This window comes from Syngnathus scovelli, chromosome 11, assembly GCF_024217435.2.
Source record: "Syngnathus scovelli strain Florida chromosome 11, RoL_Ssco_1.2, whole genome shotgun sequence".
Taxonomy (NCBI): Eukaryota; Metazoa; Chordata; class Actinopteri; order Syngnathiformes; family Syngnathidae; genus Syngnathus; species Syngnathus scovelli.
The window spans coordinates 5,855,660-5,883,166 of NC_090857.1; the positions used below are offsets into that span (position 1 = coordinate 5,855,660).

At 42.5% G+C, this 27,507-nt stretch overlaps 2 protein-coding genes and 1 long non-coding RNA gene across 6 annotated transcripts; 2 read left to right on the forward strand and 1 right to left on the reverse strand.

Moving 5' to 3' along the window:
- Positions 1–7,199: 7,199 nt before the first annotated feature.
- On the forward strand, positions 7,200–25,940 carry LOC125976725 (RNA-binding protein Musashi homolog 1). Of its 2 annotated transcripts, XM_049732571.1 has the most exons (14): positions 7,200–7,366; positions 7,830–7,870; positions 8,405–8,486; positions 8,604–8,688; positions 15,511–15,552; positions 15,919–16,011; positions 20,523–20,571; positions 21,236–21,318; positions 21,761–21,878; positions 22,303–22,383; positions 22,876–22,932; positions 23,398–23,454; positions 23,521–23,675; positions 23,767–25,940. In XM_049732571.1, the coding sequence occupies exons 1-14, from the start codon at positions 7,302–7,304 to the stop codon at positions 23,806–23,808; spliced, it is 1,050 nt and encodes a 349-aa protein (XP_049588528.1). In that variant the 5' UTR covers positions 7,200–7,301; the 3' UTR covers positions 23,809–25,940. The 2 variants fall into 2 exon arrangements, with proteins under 2 accessions (XP_049588528.1, XP_049588527.1); XM_049732570.1 differs by having other exon boundaries at positions 23,398–23,675.
- On the reverse strand, positions 9,938–19,665 carry LOC125976730 (uncharacterized). 3 transcript variants are annotated; one of them, XR_011087694.1, is made up of 4 exons: positions 19,241–19,665; positions 18,609–18,670; positions 13,895–14,075; positions 9,938–11,975 (listed from the first exon to the last, which is right to left on the reverse strand). It is a non-coding gene; the product is annotated as an uncharacterized lncRNA (long non-coding RNA). The 3 variants fall into 3 exon arrangements; XR_011087695.1 differs by having other exon boundaries at positions 9,938–11,267; positions 11,874–14,075; XR_007484495.2 differs by having other exon boundaries at positions 9,938–14,075.
- A 117-nt stretch (positions 25,941–26,057) lies between the features above and the next one.
- LOC125976728 (transmembrane protein 233-like) lies at positions 26,058–27,405 on the forward strand. The gene is made up of 3 exons (XM_049732574.1): positions 26,058–26,436; positions 26,681–26,815; positions 26,906–27,405. Exons 1-3 carry the CDS (start codon positions 26,257–26,259, stop codon positions 26,921–26,923), a joined length of 333 nt encoding a protein of 110 aa, XP_049588531.1. The 5' UTR covers positions 26,058–26,256; the 3' UTR covers positions 26,924–27,405.
- Positions 27,406–27,507: the final 102 nt, after the last annotated feature.

Genomic DNA, 27,507 nt, shown 5'->3' on the forward strand with positions numbered 1-27,507 from the left:
TCATTGAGATGCACTTGTATGTAAATATAAAAAGGCAATATTGGTTACGACTTGCAGTCTTACTTTGCCCCATGATTGATGGCTGATCAATTCTAGGCGCAGTCGCCTCTCACCTAAGTCAGATGGGATGGACTCCATCTTCCCAAGTGACCCTGCAAAGGATAAGTGGTCTAGCTAATGGCTGAACGGAGGTTATCATTTTCATCCATTGCATTTGATACCGCAGGATATGAACAGCAGTGACTGAGGTCTCAAATACAGTAAGCTTCATTTTAGTTATTTCTTTAAAAGCTGTCGTTTCAATCAATCATGCACATACACCCACATAACACCAAAAACAATTTATTCAACCTCCAAGTGTCACAGTGTGTTCAGTATTTGTCAGAAGCAGCTGCTCTTCTGCGCTGCCGCCCCCACAATCCACTCCAGACAATACCAAGGGAAAAATAGAGACGCCATCCACAAAAAAAACTGCTGTCAAACACACATGGTCGGTCTTGCTACCCCCTGCCCGCAACTTATTGTGTTTTTACGCACTCACACAAAAGCACGCACAGGCTACACACACAGACAATCGAGTTCAGTCAGTGTTATGGTTTCTACTTGTGTATTTTTTACATACTAAGACTTAAATAACCCTGATATAAAAGTATCTCACAACAACAAATTTACAAGCACTGCACAATATATGTTGTCAGAATTGAATCTGTTTTAGTCATTATTATATGTATATGCTGGTTTTCAGATTAGAAATTACATTTAAATCTAATTAAATAAATGAACATTTCAAGAATAAAGAGTGCATATTAGGCTCATTGAAGACTCTTGATAGAGGTTGTTGGATAAATTCCTGGTGCTGATGGAAAGGTCAATTCCTGTAGTGGCCACCAGGAGGAGTATTGTTCCAAATCATTCTATGAGCGCGCTTGGTTTCAATTCTGTTTCTTGCTTGGTTCTCAAAAAGACTACAGTAGTCAGTTTGTGGAAATAAAAATAGACATGCTGGTCATGTGCCCTCTGTGTACACACAGTGTGGATTTAGAAGGGGCACATCAAGTCAATGACATCCTAGCACATATTTTTTTAAAACGGCTTGTTGTGGAATCGAAATGTAATTCTCATAGTGTTTCCTCACATCTGTGCATGTTTTTCTCAATTTCCTGCATCATGCCAGTGTTCACAGCTGAAATCCCATGGTCCCCTTTCTGTCTTTCTTCCTACACCTGTGCGACTCTCTTGCTCTGTTTTTCCCTTTGCTGCCGGCCTCTCTCACCTGGTAACCAGACCTCTGGAGAGCGGGGTTGAGTTTCCACTTTCCCAGAGATGAGGACAATCTGAGCCACACAAAGATCCACAATGGACCTCCTCTGCTCTGTCCTCCCTCTACACACAGTGAAATACGTTTTGACAAAGCTCCCTTTCCTGTCACCTCCCCCATTCAATTCATTCTTTCATTTTTCATCTTTTCTCCAATCTTTTTCTCTGACATGGTAGTTTGTCATCTACATTCTCACCATACCATAAGACTTACTATAGAACCAAGGCTCTTCCGTAATCACTCGTGAGGAATAAAATCAGACAGCGAGGAGTCCATAAAGGATACGCTAATGATTATCATGATTGAGTTGATTGTAGCATGTGCAGTATATTGCCTGTAGCACATCCCATTTGGCTCTGCTATGTTCCGCAAAGACCCCAGAGGCTGCTTGGCTGAACACGCTTATGTTAACCGAGCCAATTGCTTCCGGCCAGGTAGTGGACAGAGAACAGTGGGAAAAAAAACAACTATTAAACTGCCTGGAAACGCTGAGGAGCACTACAAGCGGCGGCCATTTGTCCCCGGGGGACCCTTTTCATGGCTTTGTACTCGGTGTCATAATTCAACATGAGACCCTTCAAATAAAGCATGACTAGGCAGGCTGCGAAAGCCCAACGTGTCAGTTGCCAATTAGCCCACAAAGCAGGGCACCATTACAGTGTGATCTCATAAATCAATAACCACAGCTTTTCATCAAGCTCGCTGGAGGCCCGGCACAAAGTGCAGCACGCAAGTAAAACAGCTGCGCTCGACCGAACCACATGTTGTGCATGATATCAATCTCACAAAAACATCACGTCCGTTAAAATTAGCGTACAAACACAAGCACGGCAATAAATACACACTTTCCGACTTCCCAGGGATGATTTAGGTGTTCCCATGCCTTCGTGGAATAACAGTCGCTGGCGGGTCGGCGCGCATTCGCCGGAAACAACTGGACAAGTGGGATAAATTAGTTGCACCCCCACTCCTCCCACTATACACACGCACACACACCTTCTCATGTATGTTGTTGAGTGATTCACACACTGTAGTGATTAGAAGTGAGAAGCAGGTGAAGCTTCCTTGAAGTAGATCTGCACTCAAGCAGGGAGACATACAGAGAGGGAGGGGGCAGTAGGTTCCTATAAATAGCAGCTCGGAATGGCGTTGAGAGGTCCAGTGAAAAAAAAATAGTGGGGGGGGGGGAGTGGAAAAAGGATTAAAAAGAGATGCAGGGACACAGTCCACTTTCACTTGTGTGTTTGTAAGGTTCTTTGGAGAGAGGTGCAGGTATGACAGCCACTGAACCAAACATCACCCGCATGTTCCGATAAAGAGATAATGAATCACCGCAGGCTGGTAGCACGATGCTCTCCAACATCATGACTCCATCTGTATGTATCATGATGTCATTTCCAGCAACTGCTTTGGTGACATCACCCCCCCCATCCACTCGGAATAAAAAGGTCTTAGGGCAGAAGCAAACATAGAGGGGTGAACAAGTGTAAATAAACATCCAAATCAAAAAGATTTTATGAGGCTCATTATGCCCTCTTTTAAATTTTCGAACCTTGGTATGATTTTCAGATATGACTGCGATACGTCAGGTTTGAATCGATCATCACGCCAAGGTTTCAGATGTTGAGCTTTGGTTTATAAAACCAATATTTACTAACATCGGTCTATTTGAGTTTTTCAAATGTGAGTTAGCAATGCCTAAAAGGAATAGACAGTGCATCGGTTATGACACTTATTTCCTTGTTGCGTGCAAAGATTGCAGTTTCTGTTGATCTATAACTAGGTTTATATATTGTGTACGTGGAAAAGTCTAAGGGAGGGGGGCTTTCCCCAAAAGTGTGTGATATTACAGTGTACAAGTGCTTATGCTCAGACAGAAATAGTGGTGTGTCATCAGGGTAAATACTCTACTAAAAGCTGTTGTGTGTTTATGAGTAGAGGAAGTTCACAAGCACCTTGCAAAGTCTCTTCAGAGCCTTCCTGCAACGCCACTCCAACCGTTTGTTTTGTGTGCAGATGATTAATAAAAGGTTAACTCAAAACTCGATCGGCGGTTAAAAGCTCTCTGACAATCTCTTCCTTCCTCTCGCTTTCTCTCCTCCTTTTGTTTCTCTTTCTTTGCCACACCTTCCCCGGGGGGGGGGGGGGGGGGGGGGGGGGGATTGTGGTTGGCGTGGCAAGGTTGGGTTCTTGGCTACAGCACAGGTGTGCTTGAGTCCGCCCCTTTCCTCTCGCATGTAATGATTTTTTGGGCCACGCCACCTGTCAGCTTGAAACTATACCCACACCAAATGGCGCACTCAATGGCGGCCCTCCAGCTTGTATATATCGCAGTATTGCATTATATTCAAACACTACATTTTGGGGGGGGGGGGGGGGGGGGAAGCATTGGGACATAAAGATGAAACTTTATATGATTTTATAATTAGACAGCTCACAAAAAGTAAGTTTGTGTTTGGCGTCATGGTGATATAGCCCAGCCCAGTCTGATTTCAGCGACGCAAAAAATAAGGTGTGTAACGTATACTAAAATTCTTTATCCTTGTGGTGTTTTGATGAAAGCACGGCACAGGCATTTTATGATGCTTGGGAACTGTTTACATTTGTCAAAACTATGTATGGCATGTCTACTTTAACTGCGAGTAATTTTATATACTTTACATACTTACAACTTTCATGCAAGTGCAAATTTGCTACAGAAATGTAAAACTGAGCATAATAATACAATAAGAGAAAATAAATGAAAACTACTCACCCTTTACTGACCCATGACATGATGTAGGCGTCACACATAAAGAAGAAAAGAGGGACGCTTGCAGAAGGCGATGTGACTTCATGCATTGTTTTTTTTTTTTACTTTCCCAACTAAAATGTGAAATATAAAAAGTGTTATCATGCACTGTATATTAAAACTTAAAAACAACTGCTTACTCACCGATAACGTGAAGGATCATTATGTGTGCCTGGGGAGATGAGTCGCTTGGGGACAACACAGAACTAAACAGATGTCCCATAAGATACAGATGGTGATGATTTGCCCACTGAAGTTTTGTGCGAATTTAGATATGAGTTTTCCGAGAGCTGGTGAGATCTGAATTTAACGCCATTTGAATTTCGAGGTACGATTTACATTTTCCTCACACAAATGATGTCTCCCGCTTCCACCACCGTTAAGAACCGACTCTGTCACAGCCGCCGGCTATTCACATGCTGAAAAGTCTTTTTCTCTGACTTTTCCTCAGCTCTCTTTCCAACTGCCCTGAGGCCGGTGCAGCACAGGTCCCAGGCCCTAAGAGGTCAAAGTTCACACAGAGACAATGGGTCCTCACTGTGGGTCAGTTGTGGTCAAAAAAACAAAAAAAGGTCTGAAGAACTGGTTTGAAAAAACTAACGCAGTGTTTTAAGGTGGAGGAGTGGCAACAAAGCACAATTGTCTGAAAATGGAAATAAATTGTGTAAATTCATAAACTAAGCCAAAATTTGAAAACCATTACAATCAGAAGTTTAGTTTAAAATACTACGATGGTAATTTCATACAGAGAAGTGAGTTTCTACTGTACCATAATTTCCAAATCCCTCAAACTTGTTCATGCCACTCCACCACCCTGCTGACTCCCCCCCACCTTTTTTTTTTAATCCAATACCATTGATCATGCATGCAGAAATTGAGCACGCCCAGCCAACAGGATAGGTTAGCTGCATGGTGCAAGGCCCTGTCCTACATACTGTTCCCTTGCTATGGTCCACCGGGCCACAGTCACACCCTCCCCCTGATTTGCCTCACACACACGCACGCACACACACACACACACTGCACTAACCAGCCCAAGCACACATTCATACAATACAGGATTATCTTTATTTTTTTAGACAGGTGCACACTCAGTCCAAGTCTAATTTAGGTCTTTTGTTCACATTGTCTTGAGAGCGAAATTAAATTCACCGTGATTTGTTCGACTTTGGTCACAGCAGCTGAGGTAAACGACGGCTCGGCTCGGCTCTCAGCTGACCAAACTCTCCCCGGTTGAAAGAGTAGCTGACGTCGAGGTAATGCTGCTAATCTTCCACTTAGCTGGTTTGGGCTGCCCGTCACATGGGGTTGACACCGCAGGAGTAAATGCAAGACGAAATAAGGACCAGTAAAGACCGGAATGGAGTTAGATTAGGTTGAACTTTGGCTGTGTAAGTAGTGGATGAAAGATGTAGCTTGAAAAGGTGTGCTCGAGGGTATTGGACATTTGGCCTAAATGTATTTCCATACTTGCATTCGATTTTTCCATGGCGCAACAAATCATTTATAATTAGTTTCACACACTTTGGGATACTATTCTTGGCACACATTTGGCCAGCAGGAATCATTCCACACACATGACACAGGTTCCATCAATGAGTTGAACATGACAAAGAGAAACGTTGAATGAACGGACACTCAGAAATGACAGTTAATTGATAAAAGCAACTGACACCAACTAAGCAACCTAGTAGGCTTCGCCAATTTTGGGGGATGTGCCAACTGAATTTTGGTGGATCAGTCCAAAAAGCACGATACTGTTTGCGTATGGTGTAGAATTATGAATGATACTATAAGGAATATTTATGACTATAGTAGTGGAAAGTGTTGTTAGCTTGGTATAATATGAATACATTTGCATATTTATACGACTAGGTTAAACTAAAAACTAAAGTCAAGAATTTCCATGTTGTGCTTGTGTTGGATCTCATTAGTTTCACAACTATGTCTAATGTTATTTTGCTGGGGGACCAAAGCCTAATCCCGGTCCACTTAGTTTTGGGCGAGACATTCAATTGAGATAATTTAGAGTCTTCAATTAAGCAAGGGGACAAAGAGCGAAAAATAGACCTGTTTACAAAGCGCAGCCAAGGTTTGCATGATGTCCGACTCGAAAATCAAAACCTGAATGACTAAAAAATCGTATTATTGCAACCAGAACTACACGTATATTGCATAGTGGCTGTGCTCATTACGGTCAGAGGTAACCTGGCGCAAATCCCAGCTGACTGGGTGAGAGGTAGGCCGGACTGGTCAACAACCAATAGCAGGGCAACATTTGCATGTTGTCAGTCCTCAAATGAACATGCTCAGGGGAGAACATGCAAACTCTACACCACACAGGAACACTTGAGCCAAAATTCAAAAGTGTGTGAGTCAGAGCTGCTAATCACCAGACCACCATGCTACTCATGAGGGTACTTTTTTTTTCTTTTAAGTAAAGGTGAATGTAATGCTATGCAAGAAACTACTGAAAATGCCCACAACCACCACTGGGGAAAAAAAATTACAGGACCTGCTGCCAAATGTAAAAAGAAGGACCCTTTTCACTCCTCGAGACATATAAAGGCAGACTTCATGTCCCAAGGAGATGTTTTCCTTTAGAGTCATGTTGTCTTTGGGCACAAACACCACACTAGAGTAGCGTCGGTCCACCATACACTTGACCTTGAAATACAGGAAACCATGACTTTCCCTCCCTAATGCATCAAAACAAAAATATAACTGTATTAAATATAGTCCACACCAGTATGTTGTTCCACATCATCTCTCGATTATTCTGGCATAATGCAGGGGAATGATGGCCTCTTCTTCATGCTAATGCTGCACAGAGAGGGAGAAAGAGAGGCTGGGGTATAGATAGAGGGGAAATATTCAAAAGCGCCTTCATGGGCCGTCACGTTGTGATGGGCCAATGACGTGAGCGGAGGGAAACACTGGTGAGAGCGCGCCAATGGCACCATGAATAAAGACAGGCAGGATGGGGGGCGGAGCCTCCCCCCCCCCTCCTCTGTGTGTGTGCGTGTGTGTGACGCTCACCACCCCTCCTCCTACTAAGCCCCTCCACCCCCCCTGCCCCCCTCCCCCCTTTGCTCATGCCCGCCCCTGAGTCTGGAGCAGCAAGCGGCGGAGCTACACTACTGGCTCTCCTCGCCTCCTCTCAGTGCGGGAATACAGCAAGCGGAGAGCGGCATGGACACGGAAGGGAGCCCGAGCAGCCTGTCGTCCGTCATGGACAACTCCCCCCACGACCCCTGGTAAAAAGCCTCCGCCTTCGCCAGGCCTATCCGGCCCGGTTCGAGTTCACCTTGGACTTTAAAGTTGAGTTGAGTGCGGGAACGGAGCCGAGACAAAAGACAAGCACGCCGTGTGTGCGTGTTTCTGTGTGTGGGATGGATCCACTAAGCGGAGGAGACGCTCTCTTTTTTATTTCCACATCCATCTTCCTCCGGGAGGCCACATTTTGCTCCAACTTCTGCACCATCAGCGAGGAAAAATCGCTCTCTTTTCAGTCACCCTTCTCGTCCTCTTGGGGATTATAACGGCCCCGCTGGCCCATTGGTGACTTCGCAACATGGCCGATGCTTTCGTCTTAGTTTAATGATGCTATATCGCTCGCACCTACCGCACTTTTCACTTCTCATTTCGCTGCCGTGTTGTGCTTTTCTAGAACACGCGTGTTTCCCTATGTGACTTACGGCTTGTGTTTCTTCCATTCAGCAAAATGTTCATCGGGGGGCTGAGTTGGCAGACGACGCAAGGTGAGATGTCCCGCACGCTACTTTATTCGCACGCACACAGCAGTCGAACGTGTGCGTATTCCACCGAGTTGCAAATCAACTGTAAATAGTTCAGTGCATGCCTTTCTGTTCAATGAGGATCAGCTTTTAGGATTTAGTCTTGCCGAGACACGAGGAGATTAGCGCTGAAAGACACATACAGACACACCGAGCGACTTGTGTCTCCTACGTTGTCTTTAATATGAAACGATCGATGTTACCTTTACAAGTTTACGCGTTGATGGCCACGCTGGCGTGTTGTTTTGCTTACTGCAGATCTCCGTGCACCCTCACAGGAGCCATGCGCGCAGCACACTGTTTATTCCCGCCACTATGCACCCCCCCGCCCCCCACAATCTTATTATCATAGTGACTGCAATGGTGTCCAAACAACAATTACCATCAAGTGCGACGTTGGTTGTGTATAGGTCCTTAAAGAGCTGCTATACGCTGAATGATCACAATAGTATAAATCCTCCATCCTATCATCTCACAATCAAAATGATTATGTTACAGAGGGCTTGAAAGACTACTTCTGCAAATTCGGAGAAGTGAAGGAGTGTATGGTGATGCGCGATCCTGTCACCAGAAGGTCGAGGTAAGGAGGAGGCGTTTGCACCGTTGCATCGTCCAATCACTTGATTGCACCCATACGTGCTCTCTTGCACTCGGGGGAGATATAAGTTGAGGTTATCTTCTTTATTATCCCTCCCAGGGGGTTTGGGTTCGTCACATACGCAGACCAGGCCGGCGTGGAAAAGGTGCTGGCCCAAAACAGACACGAGCTGGATTCCAAAACAGTGAGTCCCACCTCTTTAACTTCAGTAACTTTTCCGAATGCGTGTTGTGTGTTTTCCCACCTCGGTGCATCTAGCCGCCCACCGTATGGCTTGTAAAGTTGAGGAGTACGATTTGGAGCAGCCCCCCTCCCCTTTTATCCCTTCTCTGCTCATTTCCCCCTCCAAATCCTGGTTCACGGCACCAACATGAAAGCGTTCTTTCTTGGTCTTCATTGCCATGGTTACCTGGGGGGACCTGAATGGGGTCGGACTGGAGCCCCATGCAAAACCTTTGCAGTGTTTACGCAGAGTTTCTCTTTGGCAGAAAACGTTTTCTTGTGAAAAAAAAAAAAGTGAGCAAAAGAAAAGAGTTTTAGAGTGACTGTGAGTGACGTTCATTAATGCTTGCTAGTTCAGCTGTAATTACTGGCACTGTTCATGTACATAATTTCCCCTCCTACACATGAAACATGTGGGCACTCAACAGTGTTCAGAAATGTGTCACACACAACCTACATGTGTGATGCTGTGACACTCCATTTAAATCTGTGTGAAGGCGCGAATGTTGCTGTCTTGGTCATGTAGATGGGCTGTCGTCACCTCGCCGCCGTTCCTAACCATATGTACAAACATAACAATGGGATGATTGGAAAGTGAAAATGAGTGGCACAGCATGGGCCCAAGGGTGGAGAAAGGTAGCGGTGGTTAGTTGTTGGAGCAAGCCTGTTGCCGGGGGTGACGCCAGCCACTGGAGACAGTGCTGTAAGTACACAGCCTGTTGGGATTTATGTCGCCATAACAACTTCTCGGCTATTTTGCATTCATTAAGACCAACTTTGTGTGTTGTGTGTGCCTGCATGTAGTAGTGGGGCTATGGGTGGACAATTATTTTGAAAGTATTTGAATTAAATTGGGAGCATTTTGTATTTTTGCGTGGAAACAATTTCCAAGCAATTGTAAAGTGTTATTTCAAATTTCAAACCACTGTTGGAGAGCTCATCCATGTGTGTGATGTGATGAGAATGCGTATTTGGAGGAGGAAGCTTTTAAATGCGCAGTCTTGCAGAGCCTTGCTGCTGTTAAGCGTTGTCCTCTAGTGAACTAAAATATGTCAAAAACTCGAAACAGTTAATTTGTGAGACACAGCCTCAAAATAGTTGGCTGAACGTCTGTGTTTGAATGCAAAAACAGTTCCGTTTTGGAGTTTTATGGACATCTCAAATTTGTTAACATGAGTGCTACATCTTCACTATTAATATTACTACTTGAGACTAAGTCATGAAATCTAATAGACGTTATATTAGACAATTTAGCTGAATCAATATTTGCATTTTATATGCACAGTGTGCCGCTAACAGGGCAGGCAGCCCTCTGCAGTTTGATGGGAATTACATGAAAGACAAACATTCCTTAGTGGAACGGATAAAATTTATCTGAAGCTCAGCCGTCTCCAAATGAAGCCAAGTCTTTGTTGTGCGAGAACAGATGCTTTAAGGTACAAAATATGAAAAAGAGAGATGTCAACAGAGTGCTGCTGTCTTTTTAAGTTGGGTACAATCGCAGGTGCAAAGTCCTGCTTGACACGCTTTCTTACATTTAATATGAAACATTTACAGTTTTGATAACATCCAGCGTTGTTTTAGAAGATGGTCCCACAGGTTTGATTTTAATCGAGCTCTGAAAATGTTCTGTAGCACGACAACAAATAGGAGGTTGTGGATTGTTTTTAGAGAGAAGTTGTTGCTGGTTAGATTTCCTGCCAGGGCAGAAAATGGCCTCAGGGCAGCGGTGTGCTGTTTTCTGGACACAGGAGAAGGGCACAACTGGTATTTGTTTTCTTGAGAGAAACACTTCACTGGAAGCAGTTAGGGAAAAGAAGAACGGGGTGGGATCTGTTTTTTTTCCCCCTCCACTTTGTCTCAACGTGGATTTAGTCAAAATGATTTTGAATTCCACCGAGTTATTGCTATTAGTCGTCCGATGCAATATGTTTGGATGATAAAAAGGATCATTTATGCTTATTGGAGTACAAACCAACTAAAGTGCAGTGATGTAGATTTTGTTTTTAGTCAAAATTATTTTCTACTGAGCTATTGCTATTAGTCGTCCTATGCAATATGTTAGGATGATCAAAAAGGGTCATTTATGCTTATTGGAGTAAAAACCAACTAAGGTTCAGTGTTGTTGATTTTTTTTATTTATTTTTTTTGTTATTGGCCGTTCGACCCAAATGCTTTCATCCGCAGCCGCGCCGAAAGTGCATATGCTCCAACCAGCTGCCGTGCACTCCTCTACTAGTCTAACACCTGGTTAGCAGCGGCTGGCTGTTGGCCCGAGCTGGACTGGAGATTAGCGGTTAATGCTGACGTGGTCAAGACTTGAACAAGGAGGATGGAGAAGGTGGAAGAGAAGAGGAGGGTTGGAGGATTGCTGTAATTAGTATAGATCTGAAAAGCAACTAATCGGATTGAAGGAAACAAACTGGATTGGGCTTCCGAGGTCCATGCGCGGCCTCAGATGTGCGGATAAAGCCTGGACGGGGCTCTGAAGGTGGATCCAGGCACTACATGTGCACGCCACCGTTCACACGATAGCCCGGCCTGGCAAAGCAAAGACCTCATTGGCTTACAAGGGCATAGGGTTTGCTAGATTTGGGTAGGGGGTCCTCATTAGTAAGCTTTGTTAAACAATTACTTGCGCCATTGTCGAGCCGTACAGACTGACGCTGCTGGGTCCAAACAAAGTTTCTCGTTATACTTTTGTCTCATTATTTTGTCATTTTAACTGTATTTAACCAGGAAGTTTAAAATAAAGAATTATATTTCAAGGGTGTCCTAGCCAAGACGCAGCAACAAACATAAAACTTGAAATATATTTACAGACCGAACACAGAATTTTACACATTATGAAAAATTGCATATTGTGTAATTTGTGTCAAAAACTCTCCATTTGGATTTAAAGTACCTAAAGAAATTTAACAACTTAGCTTCCAGCCTGTTTGTGGCATAGTTTATGCATAAGGAGCAGAGTAAAAAAAAAAAAGCCTGTTTACCCAATGCCGTACCAGCATAGGGGAACGAAAGTAATAAATAATCTTGTGACCAAAGACAATTTCAATTTCCGAGTCAGTATTTCCGATAGTAATTAAGACTCAAACATATGAAAATAGCCGTCCTAATATTGTCCTGTAAATAACAGTGACTCACCCTTGGAGTGGTCAGAGCAGGCCTTCCTTGTCGAGAGTATACTTCCAAGTGAATTAATGATTGCTGGACCGTTACCAAAGCTTTCTGCTGCGATTCGATGGCCTGAAAAACAGTTGATCCATAGGACTAAAAAACAATGTTGTCATCACAGAAAATTGGACAAATCACTGACATAAATAACAATAAGAGGGGACCCGATACAGAACCCTGCGGCACCCCTTAGCTTTTTGCAGTTTTGATTGAACGTGATAATACAGTCAGGTCTTAACAAGTTGCTTACATGATACTTGTGGTAAGTGTAGCGAGCGAGTTAAAGTACGGGTATGTACGTTCGTGTACGTTAGCGCTGTTGTTGATGCTACATGATCAGGTTGCTTGTGTATGGATGTACATACAGTATGTGGGCCTGTGGGGGTAGCACGGGAGCCCTAGTTCCTCTACGGGCCCATCTGTTTTGTACTCTTTGTCCTGTTAATTAATGAAATCAGAGGGGCTGCCTGCTGGGACGACCCCGCTGCACCGCTAGACCGGACAGGCCCACTTTCTCATGAGCCGACTCTATTTTCCAAATGAATGCTTTCTCCTTTCTTTCTGTGTGTTTTTTTCTTTATTTACTCCCCTCGCTTTATATTACCCATTATGGTACTGGATGGAATTTTTTTTTTTTTTTTTTTGGGTGCACCGCACCAGGTATTTTATATTCTAGTTAGTTTGAGGTTCTGCTTAAAAAAATTGTTTTTGTTTTTCAGTCTGTTACACTGGTGAACACGCGCTGGGCCATGTGAGGTGACTATTGGTTGTAGATTAGTCTTAAAAGCTAAACTACTAAAAAAAAAAAAAATCATATTGCCGTCACTTTGTTGCATAGCTAGAGCACAGGTTGGGTGTTCTGAAGCAGGGTGTTAGTCAGAGCATTACGGGAACACTCAGTTATAACTCTTTTGAAGAAGAATTGCTTTCTTCTTGCAGTGTACATGATTTGACACATTTTCACCAGTTGACCGTTACGTGGTCGAGACACTTCACAAATGCCAAGCCTCTATGTTCAAGATGTGAAGAGCTATTTCTGAGTGTTGCAAATAGTGACCTGGCTAAGCCATTTTACTTTTTGCTTTTGTGGCCTGTCTGTCTTCCTCAAGGCTACTTCGGGAGTCTTAATAGATGCTGTAGTTTTCATTTATTGTAGCCTTCCTTTGAGTACAGCCAGTTGTAGATATTACATGTTAGATGCATTCTGTGTTCTCGCTGAAGTGGAATGATTTTTTTTTTTTTTTAACAGCATGGCATGACTGTAGTAGTCATAGTAGCACTACAATAAGATGCATTAGGCCTAACCCAGTCATAGTTGGTAACCTGCAATCTGTATTGTAGGCTGTGTGTACTGTAAGAGCTCCGTATCGTTCCTGTTATTTTGCTCAAAACAACACTAGCATAGAAGACTGAATATATTCAGAGATATTTTCCCATCCCATTAAAGGTAACAAGTAATCAAATTTACCATTCATTTATTTAAGATAAATTTAGAGCTGTCCCGAACACAAGATATTAATTTCCGTTAATGTCGTTACAATGAAAAGATACAATTTTTAAAATATTTTTTGGGAGAATAAACAAATAGTGGGGGGTATTTCCTCTTGTCAATAGGTTGGATACAAATCGTTTTTTTTTTTTTGTTTTGTTTTTTTTAAACATGGCCTTGTGACCAGTCTCTCTTCCAATTGGGACTTTCTGTTTTTCATTCACATAAGCATACTTATTAACTTACTTATTCTGTTCCCGTGTTTCAACTCAGAAGTACATGTGCCCTTTGCTCCAAGTAGTTACATATTGAATTGGGGTCATTTTGGTCAAAGCATTTATATATCGAGAAGGACGGTATATTTGGCGGAAACTGTAAAATGAGCAGTTGGTCGGCACCTGTAATCTTAAAGCCGATAATCCCACGTTAAATATTAGATTTGAATCCTGGAAGGAATGTCATGTGGTCACTTCCCATTGCCAAAAGTGTGTGTCCTTGTCACCTTGCTGCACGCTGTCACTAAGGTCGGAACCAGCTGGAGGTGACACGACGCTTCTTGTCTTTGTCTTACTTGAAGCTGCAAAGTCGGCCGGCAATCCCTCCCAAGGGCACTGCTGCTGCATGGTAGTTAGCCAGCCTAGTGGCCGCAAAGACACTTAAAGGTCCTCCAAGGATATTTTGGTCTGAAGAGTTGGCATCAGAAAGCAGGAGAGAGATGAGTGCATTGTGTGAATATTGAAGAAAAGCTTGCTCGCTCTTGTATGGAGCGCATTGCTCACTTCTGGAGTGCGTGTTGTCTGGCTGTTTGATAGGCTCCTTTTGCTTGCCAATATAAATTCAACGCCTGTGTGAGACACAAGGGCTTTCTCTTCACACATCCAATTATTAGAACAAAGATGGAAGCCTAAGACCTTAATACACTACAAGGTTCTGTGACCTAAAAATCATCTCTTGTTGGCTTGAGTGAGAATAACACAAGATTCCACGCAAATTTAAAATGCCAGACCGGGCTTTGCATATTTAGCATTATTACAGGCCGGCTCATTCAAAACTCATTTGCTTCTAATTTTATCTATAACCTTGACCAAGCTGCTCACACATTCCAGAGGGGGCAAAATATGGATACATCAAATCTTGTTAATCCTAAATGGAGGTTGTCTGGATTTGCCAGTGTGAACGATCCGTCTGAAAATCGGAATATTACACGCGTGTTCATTTCGGACCCTGGAATGTCATCTTGTTTAGGGGTCAAGATGAATTTGTTTATTAATACACTAGGGAGAATAACATGAGCAGTTGAGCCAATCTATTCATGCCTTAATGTGTATCTTGTTCACCACGCCCGTGTGTTTGGATGTTTGGGGGGGGCTTTGCATCAACAAGGGTCTACTATACGTACTTGGGCATTAGCATATATTCTATTTCTGGAAGTGTTGCCCTTCATATGCGCTAACTACAGCTTTTTCTTGGAGAAGCAATCATCTTGGAACTGTAAATTGTAGAAAATTTAAATGTCTAGTTGTTTGTTATTTCTATTTCCTCGCATGGGTATAAGAATTGAATCAAGAATTGGTGATGTCAAAAGTGGTGTCAAACACCTCCAATATTTTCTCTATTCAAACGGCTGGCACTACACTTTTCAATTGCCAAATAGTGATATCACAATTTTAGAAATGATAATTAGTAGTAAAACATGTTATCGGATTATCTTTATCCATGGAATGGCGGCATGATTTCTTGCATACAAAATGCTTCCTCGCTTGTTAGAATAGCTTCATAGTCATTTATGTTTTTAGGCCCATTTCTTATTTAAATTCACAATTATAATACACTGTATATTCTACACTAAGAGGAAATCATTATCAATGAGAGCTAATAAGGTCACTTACGGTAATTAGTGTCACATTTTCACAAATGACTAAATGGTTCCTCACATAATGACAGAGGAATGTCACCCGCTCCAAATCATCAAATACACTCGTACGCCGCTTCAGTAGAACCATAGCCTTCACAGTTTACTAATAAACTGGACTCTGAATCTGAAATTCAGAATCTAACATGTTGCCAATGTGTATATGACTAAATACAAGCCATCTTCCCTTATGTCTCCCTGTACAGATCGACCCAAAAGTGGCTTTTCCTCGCCGTGCTCAACCGAAGGTGAGTGCACGCGGAAGGCCGAGCCCGAGTGATGTCATGTGTCAGTCGTAATCGGTCAGCTCGGGTTGGTTAGGATTAGCCTCGGTCACATGATGGAGGAGGGGCAGCAATCCACTTGACCAGCCTGACACTGTGACCCTGTCACCCTGAACCCCCCCCCACACACACCACCATACTTGTGCACTTATATGAATGGGCACACACAGCATGTGCACACCTGAGCATACACACATCAAATTGAGCTCATGCAGCCTGAGTATTAAGTAAAGGTCTCAGAAACAGAAATTCGATCAGTGAGTAAAAGGACAAAAAAAAAAGTTGCATTTGTGATTAAAAGAATGCTTTTCTCCTTCTCTGTGCTTCTAGTTGGTCACGCGGACAAAGAAGATCTTTGTCGGAGGACTGTCGGTCAACACCACCGTTGAAGACGTCAAGCAATACTTTGACCAATTTGGAAAGGTGAACTCTTAAAGATGCCGACTGTGCACCTGCCGTTGATAACATCCTTTCCTTTGACGTTGTTTCTGTGTTTGACCTTTTCTCTGTCCGTCAAAATCGACATTCGCGTTAAATTTCTTTGCTTCCTTTACTTCGTTCGTCTCGAAGCCATCTGTCAAACTATCAGTAAGACGGGTGGGAATAAGGTCAATGTGGTTTGATACAATTAATGATTTGTCTGTTCTTGTCCAATTTTTAATCATATCTCGCTGAGTGTGCTGCTTCTTTGAATGAAATTTGGTGCAAGGCAAACACATGCTGCGGAGACAGATGCGTGGCTAGGGAGAGCGAGGAAGAGGGGTAAAAAAGCAGAGAGGGGAGGGTGAGGGAGATGGCGGGGGACTGAAAGGGAAGAAGCAACCCCCTATAGAGCGAGAGGGAGGGGAACTCGGAAGGGTTGAAGGGCAGAGAAAAGGAGGAATGTTGGGATGTGAGGAAGAAATGTGAGTTTGAATGGGCAGGGAGGGGGGGGGGGACACATACACACCAATCCGATGGGCCAGAAATGCACAAAAGTATCCGACCTGCGTGCAGTAAGAGGTTGTGTTTTTTATTTTTTAGCGTGCTGTACTTTGGGTGGGGGTGTGGGGCGAAGACTCTTTAAGGACTTCAGGCTTTTCTCTTATTAACTTACCAAATGCAACAGCTGCTCCTTTAACCCCCACCCCCTGACACACTCACGCACACACACTCACCCCAAATGCATTTTACCCCAAAAACCAGTACTACAGATGCCCTTCCCCTTTCCACAAAAACACACACGCACGCACGCACAACGATCAAGTGCCATGGCTTGTTGCTGTGGTGACCTGCTTTTGCCCATTGTCCCACAGTAATCCAGCGTTGTTGGGTTTTTTTGGGTTGAGAAGTGTGTATTTGCATGAATGGAAAGAGGCGTGTGTGACAGCGGCACAGTTTTGGCTGCGAGCAGAGGTGAGCTTGCATACATTTGTGTAGACAAAGAGGGCAGAACTCGTAGTCAGTGAGCCAACAAATGTTGCTGGAGTCCGTTGTCAAAAAGTCTGCTAAAATTGGATTTTGTTTTGTGCTAGAGGACTATTATGTTGTTTGTGCACTTGCCCTATGAGTCAGGGCTCGAAGCATATTTAAGGCGCTGATTTGATTCAAATGAAGTCATCAACGGCCTTTTCACCACCAAGCAATTTTTTTCAGTTCTGTAGGGTACACATTTGGGAAGAATGCTAAAATGTGTGTATATATAGAAAAAAATTACATTGCTTATTGTTGAGCTAGCGAGCTAGCATGCACAATACAGCATTTTCGGTTGTTTTCAATAACTCTGCGTTCATTTTGAGTTTCGTGTTGTCATGAAACCTTCACAATATATTCATTTTTAGTTGATTGTGGCTGTGTAACTAACGACGATAAGTATTGGATCAACTTAGAGGCAGGCTCAGTTTCTTTACAAACCAATATTGCCTCCTGGCCTGGTTTATATACTGCAGTGTTGTCAGTTGGCTTTACAGGTTTTTTAATTCCCCCAAATTAGATTGTTGTCCTAAACAATACCAATATCGTTAGACGTCTTGTAGGTCAACATGCATTACGTATGACACCTGCGTGCTAATTCATTTTTCAGGCACTTGTGTCATATGTCACGCTTTTTCGAATGTTCCCAAAAAAGTCCGCAGCTCTGAGACGAATCACTTTACCCCGGCGTTTACACACGCCTCGTACAAGGGACAGCACTAACGTCCGCAGAATAAGGGAACATTTGGGCTGTTTGGACACATGAGAGCGAAGCTGTATCATGCGTAGCGCCAATCCCACAGTGCATTCCTGCTGAGCAGGAGGTATTTGTTGTTTATTATCTGAGCCTGGTTACAAGGTGCAGGTTGGGATGGAGTAGGACTCGCTGTCCTGTTTATTTTCATACCGTGGCACCGCCTCGAAAAGAAAACACAGATTGCACTGCATTTTCTGCACCTCTTTGATGCATTCTGAAGTTTGTTTCTTTAAGTACACTTCTGAAAGCACATCGATACTACTCTGCTTCATCAGAGTGAAGGGAAATGGCTATTCATCCAATGTGTCGGATGTGTGAGTTTATTTGCAGTGTCCGTACTGAACAAATGTTAGCGTCTGTATGTTGGTAACTTCGAGTCTGTACGTCTGTAGCGGCCATGTTTGTATTCTGACTTAATCCCAAGGTGAAGGCACTCTGTAATTCGCCTCGACCCAAAAGAGAGTTGAGACTGCATTCTTTCTTTTGCCAAGGCTGGCTGTGTGATCTGAGATGTGTTTTTTAACTGGAATTTGCAAGTTAAGTAATTCCATTAAGATTTCACACAGGCGGTTATGGTCCAAAAGAAATCCCTGTTTCAGGCTTTTCATCATTCCTCTCTGAACTCTCTAAAGCACCACAGAGGCAAAATGACTGCTTTAGTAGTACCAGAGAGCCAGTGGAAAAAAAAAAAAAAACCCAACCAACCCTGGATACACATTAGTCGTCGATAGAGAATAGAGTGGCAGAGATTAAAAAAAAAAAAAAATGCAGCATGGACAGGGCAGACGGGAAAAGTTGGGACTCCACTCACCCATATGAGCCAGCAATTAGGAGGCTTGACTGAACACTTTGTCTGCTGGCCTGTTTAGAGAGCTGTCCGGAGAGAGAATGCAAGGATGAAAGAGGGAGATGTGAGGAGAGAGCAGAGGGGGAGAAATGTGAACACCACACTTCATATTCTATGTTGACCGCTTTTTCGTCGCATAAATAGCTTCAGTTTGAATACTTTTCATGACTACAATTCAGGTGGCCCTCACGTCTCGATCTTCTCCAATAATGACGCTGGTAAAATGCTGAGTCGTGCGAGACTTAGCTCGCTGCTAAGCCAATCTGTGTCCTCCCACAGTTTATCCAATCAGATTGTCTTACAGCACCCTGGGTAGTGGACATCGGAGATCGTCTTCTTATTAGGTTTGGCAAGGGCAAGGGGCCGCCGTAAGATCATACCGTTCCTTAAATGAAATAGTGCAGCGTGATCTTCGGTGGTTTGCTATTTTTACATCAATATGTCATTTTTGCTTCTTTGTGTGAGAATAGTTCGGCCTCCGCTTAAAATCAGCATGTCATGCTAACCTAGCATAAGCGGTGCACATGCTAACAAGGGCTCAAACTGCTCATGTAACTCTAGTCTTTGGATAACATGGCTTGCAGCTGCCCACTTACTGTCTGTCCGGTTCCCTGGGCTCTCTGCTGTGTCATTGAGTTTGGAAGAGCGGAGAGTAGGGGAGGACAGAATAAACTCAATGAAGGACTGCGGGAGGGAGGAGGGGGGGCGCTGTGTGTGTGTGTTAGTGCAGGGTGCTATATATTGAGATGGATGGGAGTCAAAGGGGTCATGGAGACTGCAGAAGCAACCTTGCTCCTCTCCGTTAGCATCATCACCACATCTAGCTCGCAAACTGTTTCAATTGTGTTATGAAAAACACGCAGACATGGGCAAGTTCAATCTCAAATGGCGATTGGGTTCATCATCCGTGGTAAGGGTTAGAAATCAGACAGCCTGGTCATCCTGAGGCCTCTTCCACTCACGTTACACTGGTTTGAGTTTCAGTGCTGCCACATGAAAATAGGCATGTGATCATTCTCCACTTGCGTCTGTCGCCGTGTGACTATGACACACTGCTGTTCGTATTATTATTATTTTTTTCGTTTTTAAAAATATGTGGATTTTTGGTCTGGATATTATCAAAATAGGAAACCAATTCCGTTTTATTCGGCCCTATTTGCAAGCCGCCCTTAAGATCAGACTACGCGAGTGGTCTTGACACTAAGGGGCTTCAAAACTTTGCTGCCAGCAAAGGGCTGGTGGGGTGGTGGTTGGGGGTTTGCTGGTGAAAAAGGGGAGGAGGAGTAATATGAATAGGGCAGTGGAGTGAGCGCGAATAGGAAAGTAGAGGGAGAAGAAAAGGAGTGCATGTTGACAAAGCCCCTTGTTCACTCCCTTTCAGATGCAAAATGTTTGTCAGCAAATTTTCCCTGTTCAGTCAAAACTTTGTCCTCTTTTGATCCGCACGTTATTCAGCATTAGGGTTTTTCATCCCCCCCCCCCCCTCCCCCTTTTTGTAACGAGGTTAGGGGAGCAGTGTTCTTCTAATTGAAATTCTTTACGTCTCCAAGGCAATTGTAAACTTTATAGAGAAAGACGAGCAGCAAATGAGAGGATAAAAGAGGGACGAATATTTGTTGTGATTCTTCATGAAGCTTTCTGGTAGTCATAAGTGTGCATTTTAAGCTACACACACAGCAGCCATCACTTTTTTTTGGACCATATTCTGTCTTTTCTCCTTTGTCACCTGTCACCCCTCCCCTGTCCCTCCACCCTCTCCATCTGTTTTCCCCTCTTGCTCCAATGCTAAAGAGGGACAATGGCACCCCATGCTGTGAATTGATGTGTGCGTGTGTGTTGATGTCAAAGCCCATCCAAATCTTTGCTTTGTTCTCGCAGGTCGACGATGCCATGCTTATGTTCGACAAAACAACCAACAGACACAGAGGTGCGTAGAGTATCACATACCCACACGTACACGAATTAAAGTAATTACTGTGCACGACCTTATAAGGAGTCCTTGTGGGAGACTCGGAGAAAAAAAAATATATCCAGGCATATTCATGTGCCTTTCTAGCCTCCTCTGCTCCCTGCTTCATTTATCTTTGTCCTCTCCCAGCGAGGATGAAGTGCTGCGCCCGCTGAGGGTCGCAATAAAGGGTCAGAATGGTTCCAGGAGAGGATGGGACTTAATGAGATGAATGAGGAATAAGGGGGAAGGAAGGGAAAGTAGGAAGGAGGTATAGATGTGGTCGGTGGAGGTTAATTCAGGTGTGGAAGAAGCACCATATCAACAACAGCTGATTGACAGGGGAGCAATGTGACGTTGGTTTCGTATTGCTGTCTCCCTCCCTTAGCAAAGAGCTGTGATGAAGGGCGAGGACAGCTTTAATGGACGGCCGTCACTCCTGTCCAGTCTATTCCTGTCTGTATGTCATCAGCCTATAATAGTCTTCTTGCTCCTTGCAAGCAAGATCGAGACCCATTTGCTCTACGAATGTATCATCGGAACTGAGAAATTGAATTCATGGAAATTTAAGTCAAATATAATCTTGATTATATGCATTTTTAGGAAGTCTATAGAATTATAAAAGTGTTTTTGTGTCTCTCAGGCTTTGGTTTTGTCACCTTTGAAAATGAAGATGTGGTCGAGAAAGTGTGTGAGATTCATTTCCATGAGATCAACAATAAAATGGTAGGCAAGAAAAGAAATAACACACATTAACATTTACATCCGCACGCAACCCACAACGTAAGGTACAGCTGCACAATTTAACCAAGGCTAATAACATTTATCTATATATCAAGTAGTGATAAAAAATAAAGCTTCAAATTTGCTTCATGAATCAGTTGTATTTCTTGATAGATGCCACTCAAATTTCATCACTACAGTAATATTTAGCTTGATCTCGAATTATGAATAAAATTATAATCATTCTTATATTTTACACAATTATTATAACAATACACAACTATACCAAACATTGAGTAATAACTCCTTATCAATATCAAACGTGCTTTCAGAATATTGCATTCTACTCATCTTGGTTGGATTGTAAAAATATTGTATGCCAAAATACATGTTTTTGTCATTTCATTTTAGCATCACTGAACACATATTCCCCTGTGTGCTGTAGGTAGAGTGTAAGAAAGCGCAGCCAAAGGAGGTGATGACGCCAACAAGTTCGGCCAGAGGTCGATCCAGAGTGATGCCCTATGGGATGGACGCCTTCATGCTAGGCATTGGCATGCTTGGTACGACTAAGAACTTAAATTACCTCCGAGATGTTTTGTGCATATACCCTAATGAGGTTAAGCAGCATAGAAAATGCATGGATAGGTGTTTTGCACTTCTAGTACAAGACTAATTTGGTTAAACTTAGTGTGTGGATTGGTTTTAAAAATACAGTTGTGTAATACTAATGAAAAACATATTTCTTTTGTTTTGTTTGATGTTTTTCAAATTAACCTACAAAAGAAACCATGCTCATGGGGTCACACTGCAAGAGCACGATGCAATACAAAAAGTATTAGTGTTTAGTTCCCTCTAGAGGACAGTTGGAGTTGTTGCTGTGGAATCAGAAATATAAATTTTGATTAAAATCCAGTTGCACATACTAGCAGATTGGCGTCATAATCGTTATTCTTTTTTTTTTTTTTTTTTTAAAACCTTTTCTAGGCTACCCAAGTTTCCAGACCACCACCTACACCAGCCGTAGTTATTCTGGAATTGCGCCTGGTTACGCCTACCAGTTCCCAGGTAAGTGTGTGTGTACACCCTTTTTCACTTTATCCAGGCGAGTCACCGAGAAGAAAAGCCAAAGGATGCGGGTTGCGGCATGTAGTTGACTCAGCTGCAAAGAGCACTGAGATCATGAAATGTGTTTGAACGACAAAGGCCGTGATACGTGTGTTCCAGTTTAATGCGGATGTGGTTTCTTACGGTCACTTTTAACACGAGTTGATGGAATCTATAAATATCTTCAAAATTCAATGTCTTCAGTTTCTTTTGGATCTGCTCACATCTTTTGCTCTGTTTATTTTATCGACTTATGTAACCTTGTGTCCTTTGGCTGAATGGCGCCTCCTCTTCCTATGTTCCCACCTTCCTGCCTTGCCTTGCACACTAGATGTTTTCTCGTGAAACGCTTATGCTCTGTGATCTTGCCTTCATCTTAGTGTCCCGTTGTAGCGGCTTGTGGATGGTGATTGTATTTACAGAGCGCTCTTTCTTGACCTTCTCTGTTTCTAGAATTCCATTTAGAGAGGACCCCCTTCCTGACATCTTCCCACCCCCCTGAGCTGACAGGTCAGTTGGTACCCGATATATTTAACAGAATCCCAACATTTGACTTCATGCTGACTCAGCAATCATCAACACTAGTGATCAGAGATTCCTGTGGTCCTATTTTGTCTCTCTTTTACAATTGATGCGGCATTAAGGGAAAAGAGCTTGACATTTTGGGGCTATTTATTTGGTCGAAAACATCTTACAAAACTGTTCCTTATTTAGTTTGGAAGTCAGATTTTATCATAATTATGCATTGGATTCAGAACCTCCAAAATGTCAAGACTCAATGGACAAGTGTTTATATTGCCCTCTAGCGAACATGACATGTATTTGCACCTTTCACTCAGAAGCCACTTTCTCCTCAATGTTGTGTTTTAAGAAACTGATGCTGAATTTGGTTTCAGTTTGAAATCTGTTGATGGATTGATGTTTGAGCAGCTGTTTGAGCTTGTTCAGTAAATCTGTGCGTTTCTGTCCCATCAGCTATTCCCTTGACCGCATATGGACCAATGGCAGCGGCGGCAGCGGCAGTCGTTAGAGGTGTGTATTCTTTTTTTAAACTCGTTGATGAGTGTTTAAGATTGATCTATCTCCTCTGCTGGCTAGGCGCCACCCCTTCTCGCACAGCTGGATTTCTGAGTACCAGCAGCCCTGGACCAATGGCTGACTTGTACGCTGCAGCAAATCAGGACTCAGGAGTAAGCAGCTACATCAGTGCGGCTAGCCCCGCCCCCAGCACAGGGTTCGGCCACAGTCTCGGGGTATATGTCATTAATTCTTGTTAAAACTTGTGCACTATATTTTTATTTATTTGGATGCTAACTGGTTTGCATCCAATGTGTTTGTCCTCAGGGTCCTCTGATTGCTACTGCGTTCACTAATGGCTACCACTGAGACGACTCAAGTCATTGATGATTTGGGCGCTTCTCTTCTGCTGATGAGCCAATCAAATGCTGAGTGCCCTTTGGCGGCACAACCTGATTGGCTGGCCACAGCTCCGCCTGGCTGTCCTGTGGCTAAACCCACCGACTGAATATCTTTTTAAAAACTGTTTTTCTTTTTTTTTGCTGTACTAATCTCACGTGAACATAATATCCCAGTGTGTCCTCATCTGGATCTTCATTTGCCCCCCACCAATATTCATTTGAAACTGAGAAAACTGCAAAAAAAAAAAAAAAAAAAAGGCTCTGGTGAAACCTTTGTCATTTGACAAAGCCGGAGAGGACTATTTTTTTCTAATTTTTATTGTATCTCACCATGTTATGTTGCTTCATGAAATCCTTGACAGCTGTTTCTGATAAAACACCATCCGGGCACGCTTTTCCTCAAAAATCCTTTTTAACATAAAAAGAACAAATCAACGACGAGTCGTTTTTCTAAGCATCAAGGAAATACGGAAAAAAATGTATATTTTGATAGTCTTTAAAAAAACAAACCTTTGTAATATTATTATTGACATAATATGATAATCTGTGAGGTATTTTATTCTGTTATTGGTTTTAAAGCAATGTTTTTATGTCTTCCTGTAAAATATTGTACATAGACTTTGGGATGGAAGGGGAAGGGCGGGCGAGGGACTACTGAACCAGCCGGCATGTCATTGGTTGGTTCGCAGAAGGGTCACTTCAATTTCACTGGAAATCATCAATTATGAAATATGTGCTCATCTCACTACTTATTACATAAGAGGAAACGAGACTCTTATGTACGTTATTGGCCATTCCTCCGCATCATCGACGTGGCGTGTGGCACTGTCGATGATAAGACAAATACTTTTTCAAAATCATCACATTTGAAATACTTTTCTGGTAGCAGCGGCTATGTTTTTTCCCCCCCTTTTTTATGCCCTAATGGTGGAGAAAGCGATTTCTTGCATATGCATGAAAACTACTAAGCTGGTGGAGTTATTTTAAACTTAAATCGGAAAAATCAGGGCTTTGTTGGGTTGGGTTGACTTGACTTTTTTTTCACCATTTACTTCTTAAATTGTTTTTTTTTTTCCTTTTTATGTGTTTACACGGCGAGGCACCGTGAAAATGAATGAAGGATATAGAGAGAAACAAAATGTGGGAAATATCTCAATAATATTCTGATCTGTTCTCTTCTCACTATTGAAGGTCCACGTGAATGCGTTGAAGTGAGCGTGATTGAGAATTAGCATGCTGCCATCAAAATATGATATGGAATAATTTTGGGCAACTGATGGAGCTTTCCGCTTGCCTGTATTTGGTACTGATCTGATCTCCCTGTTCCATTTTGTTGCACTGGTCTCCGCTGCTTCCCTCACATCTCTTATTTTGTATTCATGGCTTTGTGCTCCTCCACATAATTGTTGATTATATACAGTTGCTGCTCCATGTAATCTTGGGTGGAGGGGGTTTGGGCAGGGAACGTGAAATGTAACAGGGTCTGGTCCCAGTCGGCTCTGATAAAGGGTCTCGTTGGAGACAAACGCTGGCTGGAAGGCAAAGTCACACGCTGGAACAAATTCAACGTGCAAAAAAAAAAACGAAACAAAAGCAAACTAAAAAAAACAAAAACAAGTGACCTGTTTGTTCAGCCTTGTTTCATGTTGAGCTTAGCAAGACACTTGAAGCCACTTCCTCATCCAGCCAGTCATTCCTGTCAGACCATCTGGGACACGACACAAAACTACTGCTGGACACCTACACTGTAACTTTTTAACTTACAATAAAGCAATAAGTTATTTTGTACCTTACAAATGAAAATAGTGCTATTATTGGTAAAAACAGGGGTGTGTGGATAATCTTGCGGCATTAAGATTTTATTTTCAGAAAAAAAAGATATATTTTTCTGTGTTGCCACCTTGTTCCCCTTGTATATTGACGATCGTCTTGTGTTGATGTCTGGAACGGGGCCGATGCTTTGAATTGAGCTTGTAGCGCCTTACATGAGGTCACAAAAGATTAAGGTTGGCTCAGCCAAGCTTTACAACAATTCTTTTCTTACGACCCCCCCCCCAATATCATTTCAATTTTAAAATCTTAATAAATTATTCCAAAGTATGCGTTTGTGTGGGTTCTGTTGTATTATTTGTTGGGGGGGACTATTTCTTGGGCGCTCGTGTAGACGGTTGTATTCCTCTACTGGATGGGGGCCAATAGGGTCAGTGATCCTCACCCTTCTCTCCTCAGCCGTCCTTACTCCCTCTCTTCTCATGTTTTATGTTACAAGCGGACCGGAATCGTCAACACAAGATTTTTCGATCTGCGGCGTCGAACTTTTCATATCAGGATTATTGGACTTTAGAATTTAGTCATTGAGAATTTCTTCTGAGGCTTTTCCCCTTCTCTGACCTTTTTTTTTTTGGTGTTGGTTAAAATGGCGCTTGGAGTGCTTAACCAGCAGGTGAAAAGTTCACTGAGTGAGAGTCAGTTTGGTGATAACAGTTCAACAGAGGAAAAGGAACCACCACTTCGAAGTTACCTCATTTTAACTATGCTCACTTGTTTTTGTCCTGCATATCCTGTCAACGTTGTGGCTTTGGTCTTCTCTATTATGGTATGTACAAGTTTAAAGTCTTTCAGTGTAACATTATGGATTTCAATCATTTTATACAAACAAAAACATAATAGAAATGTAATTAATTTCTCTATTTATTAACTGTACATTTATGCTGTCATTTATTTATTTATATATTAGTTACAATGCTTAAGTTATAGTTTTATTTTTTGCAACTCAATGTTCTAGTGCTTATATAACCCAAAATGTTCTAATTATTATTTTTTTTTTGTGACGTCCTCAGTCTAGGAACAGCTATTATAATGGTGACTATGATGGCTCGAGGCGGCTGGGCAAGAATGCTCTCTATGTGGCGATTGCTTCCATTATCATCGGCCTACTCGTCATCACTATCATCTGCACTGTGCATTTCACCAGTGTAAGTATTTTATTTAGCTGACATGGACTGCAAGTAGAGATTTTGATTTTTGAGAATAAGGCAATGTGTTTCTTTCTGTTTGTGTTCCAGATGAATCATGTGGTCTGAGGGAATAAAGGAGAGGAACTTTTGGAACACTTGAGCAGGACAAACAAAACTGCTGATTGTAGGATGGCATCCACAACGATTCAAAAGAGCTGGAGGTGCTACATTCACGTTTACATGTGACCTGTCACATCTCATCCTGTTTACCCCCCCTCCCTTCCTTGTAGACAAAACAAGAGTTTTATGTTTATTTAATTTATTAGGTTGATGATTAGCATTGAGTATATTTGGAAGCTGGCGGGAATGTGAAAGAGTCCACAAATCTCCTTTTGTTGTTCATTGTGGCCGAATATTGTGAAGACGGAAGACATTGCCTATAGTATCTTATTTAAAATATCAGGGTCGATATTTTATTGACTGAATAGTATATTATATTTTAATAATGTATATACACTATCTAGTGAGAATGTGTGCCTGTGGATAAAACATGAGTACAATATATTATTTATGTTTCTAATGAGAAAAATAAACTGTGTTAATATGAATATGTATTGTAAATTGTATTGTGATAGTGTATTTTACGCCCTGCTGTCAATCAAAGATTTAGGAACATTTTGACATTATTAACAATTGCTTATGAAAGAAAA